Source organism: Phalaenopsis equestris, unplaced genomic scaffold, assembly GCF_001263595.1.
Source record: "Phalaenopsis equestris unplaced genomic scaffold, ASM126359v1 Scaffold000002, whole genome shotgun sequence".
In the NCBI taxonomy this organism is placed as follows: domain Eukaryota; kingdom Viridiplantae; phylum Streptophyta; class Magnoliopsida; order Asparagales; family Orchidaceae; genus Phalaenopsis; species Phalaenopsis equestris.
The window spans coordinates 47,068,449-47,075,948 of NW_018164444.1; the positions used below are offsets into that span (position 1 = coordinate 47,068,449).

Below are 7,500 nucleotides of genomic sequence, written 5' to 3' on the forward strand. Positions count from 1 at the left end.
GTGTTGGGTCGACTACCTTCACGACCAGGTAGACTTAGGGTCCCAGTTGTTTGGGACAACGGGTCCGTGGTACCCCGACTTGACTATCTCTACCTCCTAGGATCACTTTTCCTTGCCTTTTAACTACCCCTGTTGAGCCATTTCTGCTCCTTTGACTTCGTTGGTGTCACTTTGATGACCCGATGCCGATAAGCTGCCGCCTGTTCGGGATACGACGATTTGTCCTCTGCCCTTACGGTCCGGATGTGCTATGACGTATTGGGATACCCCTGTTGAAGTGATTTATGGTTATTCGTAGGTTTCGTGAGTTGAGAAGCCGCTATCCATTTGGCGTGAGAGATTCACTTTCCGCCCGATGGTGCAGCGTGAGCTTCAAAGCATCGAGACTATTCCATACGAAATAATCACTTTTTGATAACCTATACCCCATGTTCATAATGATAAAGCGAAACTCCTTACATCGAGAGTCTTCTTGGGTATCCCCCGAGATGTAATTAACCAGTAGGAATACGTTCCTCTGGGAGACTTTTGACCCCAGAACAAAAAATGTTCTTTTTGGTTCTCTGGTTACGGGTAGTTCATATAGAGATTTTACTCGTGGATGTTGTTTTCTTTTTCCAAGGCACTTCAATCCGATTTTGTTTGGATGTATACTCTCGATCCATCACACGAGAATTATCCCTATATAAACCTTCCGTCTCTTTTTCTTTTTTTGATTTGTTTGCCTATTTGTTGTAGTACGTTAGTTCACTATTCGATTCCTCTCCTCTTCGAATCATCCATTTGGTTCAAGAGGGAGATTTACTCGAATAGGAAAATTATACGACGACATACAAAAAGGCAAGTTGGCGACTCCGAGATCTAAAAAGAACCAAAAGAGAAAAAACAGTATTTATGGCTTGTCATTTTCTACTTTTTACAGTTATACCGTGCTTTATAGAACTTCCTTTATAACATGAGTCAAAACTCATTCAAAGTAGTTGGACACACCTAATATCCACTCTCTTCCACTACTTCTCTATTGTTACATTACTCGAACCCTTTTCATTTCAACTTTCTGTCTGTCATTAACACCTATCCAGATCTTAATGGATTTAATTATTGATGGTAGAAGCATGATTTAGGAAACCAAATAAGAGCAAGTGTGGAGTATTAAGAGCACATGAAAAGTATGTAAAATCTTACAAATATCTAAAAATATTTACCTGTTTTCTTAAATTATTCTCTTTCCATACGAAAATACAAATTACGTTTTCAAAAAAGGATTTGTACTAATTGTACACCCCTAGGGCAAACTTCCTAAAATGACAACAAAAGGGAAGATCTCAACAAGCTAAGTTCAGCACTAGCTTGTCAAATCAGTTCCGATATAGAGGCCAAGTTGAATGATGATAGCTCACAGATCAAGCTCAAGGTAGACAAATTTGTCCAGCCGGATCCAAGTTATCTACCTGCTAGTAGCAAGGTGGGCTCGCCCACCAATCACAAAGACGCATCAACTAAAGCTCAAGGATGACTCCACCTCCGCTCATACCAAACTCCATAGGCCAAGCAGGCCAAACAAGTTGCCTATGATAGAGATACAATCGGACCTACCAGGGGACCTGGTGACTTCTCCAGTAAGTTGATTACCTAATACAATTTTTTATTAATGCTACAAGCTTCGTGCAATTCCTTGTATTACATGTCTTGCTCATTCTATAGGCTTTAGAGCCAAGAATTTACGCATGATTTTAGTGAATTTTCTTCCTCTGACCCCATCTCTTTCCCCTTTTGTCATGTGTTTTGAATTAATACAAATAGATCGAGATTCAGCACTAATGAAGAATATTACATGATAATTTCATAGAAAATCAAAGATGGAAGTAAATTTTCCTTCATAAATTTAAGAAGAAATACAATAAAAGGTGATGCAATGCAAGTTCAGGCTTGCAGATTGAATTTATCTCATATAAACTTGAAAGACCATTAATGTAGCACTATAATATCATTGTATTAAGGGCCCGTATGGGGCAGCTTATAAGTACGGGCATCCTTTTCAAAACGCCGTTGTACCGTTTGGTTCTCACGCTTCACCAGCTTATTCGAAACAGCGTTTGAGTTTTTACACTAAACGCAGACTGCGAACCGAACCCCACGGCCCTCCCGCGGGCCGCGTTTCAGGATAAGCAGCTTATCCTGAAACGCACAAGCTGCCCCAAACGCACCCTTATCATGAGGCCTACAACAAGCTGCAATTAGTTAAAAATTTTCCAAGTAGTGAGCAGGTTCTAAGAAAAATATATAAAAGATTTAAAGTTTGCAAAGCATTGAAACCCACAAGGCATCTATGGAAAAATAGACATTTTGATTGATATCATTTATATTTGATTATTATTGATATTCATCTTCTTTCTAGGTGACTTACAATGGCCATCTCAATATATGCATTTTGGAAAGAGAAAGCACTGCCAATAAGATTGAAAAATAAATTACAAAAAAAAAAGGAGGAAATGCATACCTTGAACGAGCAACGTTGCCACATTTGGTGCATTTAGGCTTGTTAAGCCCTCTAAGGTTCTGCTTGGGGGTGTCAAATGTTACGGACTTGAGATTACCATTTACAGTTGCAGTGGCTATCAACGATTCGCCAACCTTGGCAGAGGGAGATGGGGATGAAGTTGCCATAAGAAATCCAAATACAACCTGCAAAGAATAAGTTAAAGCATGTTTGACTGTGAAATTCATCTACTTTAAAACAAGATAATCCTGCAATTCTCAGCTTAAGACGCAACAAAAAGAGAGATGAAGCATAAACAGTGCAAAATCCAGTAACAAGAAATCAGAGCAAGAGAAAAATTGGCCGAACATAAGAGATATGAATAATATCTAATTTAATCAGAAGTCTAATTTTATTGCTATAAATTTTATATTTTACAAGGACTATGTTAAATTTTGAGTGATAATCTTAATTTTTTAACTAAAATTTAATCCTACAGTAACTTTTAAAGTATTGTGTTCACCCTTGATTTCCATTTGTTGAAGTTCAATTTTTTGAGAATTTGAGGAAGGCTTGCCCGTTTCCACGTCAAAAGATATGGAAAATTTTACATATGTAGCATACAATTATTATATGTTTATGAATCTCACACTTAAAATTTGATGTTTATATATATAAAACTTCAACGCTTTAAATCTTTACTATATTGCACTTTTAAAAATTGATAATAATACAAGTTTTGATATGATATCAAAGATTTGAGCCTATACGTGTAAATATCAAGGTTTAGGTGAGAGATAAGCAAATGCATAAGAATTGGGTGCCTTTCATGCAAATGGCACAGAAAAAGCCATTTACTTAATGCTATACAATTCTTATGTATTTACTACCTAACAAATTTAAATTAACGCCTCCTATTATTCAAATGGTGCATAACAATCAATTTGGGGAAACCTGTCTGAGGATCCAAATTTACACTTAGCAAATTTTTTAGATCTTTATGCTACATTTATTTATAATGGTGTATCAAACAAAGCTGTTAGACTTATGCTTTTCTTTATCGCACTTCTCTAAAAGATCTTTATGTATATAAAAGCTTAAAACACATGTAGCACTAGAGAGTTAATGACCACGGGGTTGCTAGTCTCCCGGAAGATTAGGTTGGGTTCTAAGAGGTAGGTTATTCTCATTGGATTCGTAAAGGGATCGCAAAGCAGGATTTACGATTAGGGTTTAGAGTTCTAAGAAATAGGTTTTTCTCTTTATCTTCCTCTTTCACATCCTCGCCGGTTTTAAGCCTAAATCATGTCAAACGGCAAAACGCACCTCCATAAATCGTGAGATTCGGTAAATCCCAAAATTATGTCGATTCGCCGTAAATCGGGGATTTGGTAAATCCTGAGAATTGGAGGATTTAGTACATCCGGGACGAGCGAAGAGGAAAAAGGCGGGAACAGGCTTACCTTCCTATGGTTTATGGTAGGAGTCTGAGAAAGATAGGGGTTTCAGTGGTCTCTGTTAGCCCCGATCCCGTCGTTGCCTTCCAACTAGCTCTAATGGCGGCTTTATCGCGAAGGTTCGTTTACAAAGGCGATGGTTTTGAGCAAAACCAGGAGGTAGAGGGAGATAAGCGAGGCTTTGGGCGGAGTGGGAAGTGAAACGGGAGTGGGGGAGGATGCAGGCGAGGGTTTTCGGGCGGAGAGGAGAAGAGGATAAAATATTAGTCGGGTTTGTGTTTTTAATTTTTTTTTTATTTAAGCTAACTTTTATTAATTTAATTGATTACTAAATATAATTAATTTAGATATTATCAAAATAACTATAATTAGATAATTTTAAATGTAATTATTTAATAGTTAATTAATGAATAAAATAAAATTTTAAATTTTAAATTATTTAATAAAATTTTAAGTATTTCTTAATTTATATAATTAACAATTAATTGATTAATATTAAATTATTATTTAATAATAATTGGTTTATTAAAAAATTATTAATTCTTATGTTATATAGTTAATTCGTAATTAATTTAAATGCTCATTATTTATGTAGTTTGCGGTTTTGGATACTCATTTGTATTCTTTTTTTATTGAAAATTTATTTTTTAATGTTTATTATGATAATATCTACAAAATCCTTTTAAAACTCTCAATTAGTTTCTTGGGATTAATTTACTAACATATTTTTTCAGGATTTAAACACTTTAGGATTTGATAGATTCAAATATATATGACTTATTAAATCCTATTTAAACTAAATACTATTTGAAATTAAACAACCCCTAAACACTCATATTTGCATCCATATCACCTAAATCTTTGACATACAACAACAGACCTTCATCCCACAAAGTGGGGTCGGTTACATTAATTTTTTTCTACTTTGTGATCTATTGAGTGTCATATTTTCATTTAATTTTAATAAATTAAAATCAATTTTTATACAATAAGCACAAGTTTACTTATGTCAATCTTTACATTTATTAACATAATTTGAATCTACAACATCTACACTCCTAATCATACCATTAGATAGTCGACATTTAACATGACCAAACCATCTAAGAAGACTCTCTCTAATATTGTTTGCCACTGAAGCTACACCAAACTTTTCACTGATACATTCATTCCACATTTTGTTTCTAAGTGTCGAGCCACTAATCCACCTAAGCATTCTCATCTCAGCAACACTTAACTTAGTTTTATGTTTCTCTTTTATAGGCTAACATTCTGCACTATACAGGTTTGCAGGTCTCACCATTGTTTTATAATGTTTTACTTTGAGTCTAAGCGATACTTTTCTATCACACAATAAGCCCGAGCATTCCTCCACTTCAACCATTTAACTTGAATTCTACTAATAAAGCCCACATCTATGACCACCGCTTTGAACTATATATAGAAGATACCTAAAATGTTCACATGCTTTAGTGATTTGATCATCTATTGTTACAACTTTATCTCTAGATCTACTACAACTAAAAACTGTATGGTGCAGAATGTTAGGTGTTTAGTTTATATATATTCATACAGAGGCCTTTACACTCAAATGCAAACCTCCATAATTCAAGTTTTTCTAGAACTCTTTCTATAGTCTTATCCACAAGAAGGATATCATCAGCAAAAAGCATACTCTAAAGTACATTCTATTGTAAATGATCAGTAAGAGCATATATAACTAAAGCAAGAAGATACTAGAAAATTCACGGCGATAGAGTAATGAATTATCATCTTAGGGTTGCATGAGAATTCAACACACAAGTAGATAAATAAAACTAATTAATAGAGACACTAGAAGTTTTTATATTGAGAACCCGTAAAGTGAAAAACCAAAGGGCCTGACCCAGCTGAAGAGATTCAATATAAACTAAAGATTACATGTACTTTCTCTTGTCCCACAGACAGAAAATGGTTACACAATCATCCGAGCTACAGTTAGTGCACGGATAAGCTCGTCATAAGAAGTGAGTGGTTGTTGACCTTACTTTTTGTTGAGGTCTTGTCTTTTTTTCCTTAGAAGCCTAGGATCTAGCCATATGATTTTCCTGATGACTATTTCTAGAGGACTAGTAAGGGAACCATCACCATTAGAAATTCCAAATGCCTTTTTGCTCTCTTGAATATCCACACGTTGGTTCTAACCTCTAGCATTTAGTATGTGGAGCCAATATGAGGAAGCTCAAGAAGAGACCCCATAAGACTGTTTGGCCTTAGGGTTAGCCCTGGGTGGTGTGATCATGATCAGTCTTGCACACACACACACACTCAAAACCCCTCACATTCACTCACAACCTAAACCCTTAACCAAACATGCTTAGCTTGGTCCCTTACTCTTTTGGAAACTCATGTAGATGGTCCCCCAAACCCTTAGCCATCCAAAATGTGAGCTCCCTTGGTCTCATGGCACCATAAGGGTAATTTTATGATTAGCATCTTCAATTAATCTCATTATACCCAAATACCTAAATTAGCCTTTTGACCTCAAACTTTCCAAAAATTACCAAATTGCCCCTAAAACCCTAAATTTTCAAATTTCCAAATTCCTAAAATTTTGTCCAAAAATCATCTCAAACCCTCTCAAGCCACTCAAATTACCCAAAACACACCAAAATTTCTGAACTTTCCAAAATACCCCTAACTATTCCAAAATGACCAAAATGCCCCCTCATGGCCCAAAGATTCCCAAAACCCCCAAAATCATTTCAAACACTCCCAAAATCAATCCTAGCCACCCATTGAACCAAATTTGACCAATTCGACCAATTTTGACCAAAATCCCAATTAAAATTAAGAAACCATAAAATGAATGAAGCCATGTAATAACCGAGAAGTTGATGAATGAAGCTGCAAAAGAGATTATAAGCCCAACAATCCATCCAGACCGCAGGGGGCAACAGAAACCAAACAGGGAAGTAAAACATTCTGAGCATAGCTAATAACTTCAACATCAAACAACGAAATAGAGAGGGAAGACTCTAGTAAATTCTGCAAGAAATGCAAAGGGACCTGCAACAAATAAAATTAAGAGAACCAAAACCATGCACGAATGTATGGGGAATCTAATTTATCCCCAAGCAAAAGTTTCCTTAGCATATTCGAAGGAAGGTGGCCCACAGAGATCTTAGTATGGCCAATTTTAGCCAAAAAGTCAGCAGGTGCATTACCCTCCCTATGGATGAAAGAATATTGAACCTGCAAATAATGAGTATCAAGAAGATGCCAAATTATGTTTAAAAGATAAAGCAAATTCCATGGTGGGGCATTGGTCTTAGTAAGTATCTTAAAAATAGTCATAGAATCAGTCTCAATGACCACCAAGGGAAATTTGTAAATCAGAGCAATCTGGACAGTAAACAGAATAACCCAACCATTCGCCTCAATAGGGTTCTGTGCATAAATAGGGTTTAGGGTTTAAGCATCCATCACCGGGTGTTCTCATAACAACTTTTAGATGCTTTGAACTTTTTTAAAAGTAAACTAGGTTGTTAAAAACAAAAAATACACTAAAACAGTATGTTTTTA

The 7,500-nt window shown here is 35.7% G+C and overlaps 2 protein-coding genes across 4 annotated transcripts in view; one reads left to right on the plus strand and one right to left on the minus strand.

Annotated features, from left to right (window-relative positions):
- The window catches only part of LOC110032920, a 13,699-nt gene extending 9,502 nt beyond the window's left edge, over positions 1-4,197 (minus strand). For 2 of the 3 annotated variants that reach the window (XM_020736722.1, XM_020736713.1), the window contains exons 1-2: positions 3,806-3,896; positions 2,501-2,685 (exon numbers count right to left, since the gene is read on the minus strand). In XM_020736722.1, the coding sequence (XP_020592381.1) occupies positions 2,501-2,685; positions 3,806-3,811 (191 nt within the window). In that variant the 5' untranslated portion in view covers positions 3,812-3,896. Of the gene's footprint in view, positions 1-2,500; positions 2,686-3,805; positions 3,897-3,942 lie in introns of those variants that run through there. The other variant, XM_020736729.1, reaches the window with a different exon arrangement.
- Positions 3,949-7,500, plus strand: part of LOC110018553 (QWRF motif-containing protein 7-like) — an 8,956-nt gene continuing 5,404 nt past the window's right edge. Inside the window, exon 1 of the mRNA XM_020715905.1 lies at positions 3,949-4,095. Within this exon, the coding sequence (XP_020571564.1) occupies positions 3,949-4,095 (147 nt within the window). The remainder of the gene's footprint in view (positions 4,096-7,500) is intronic.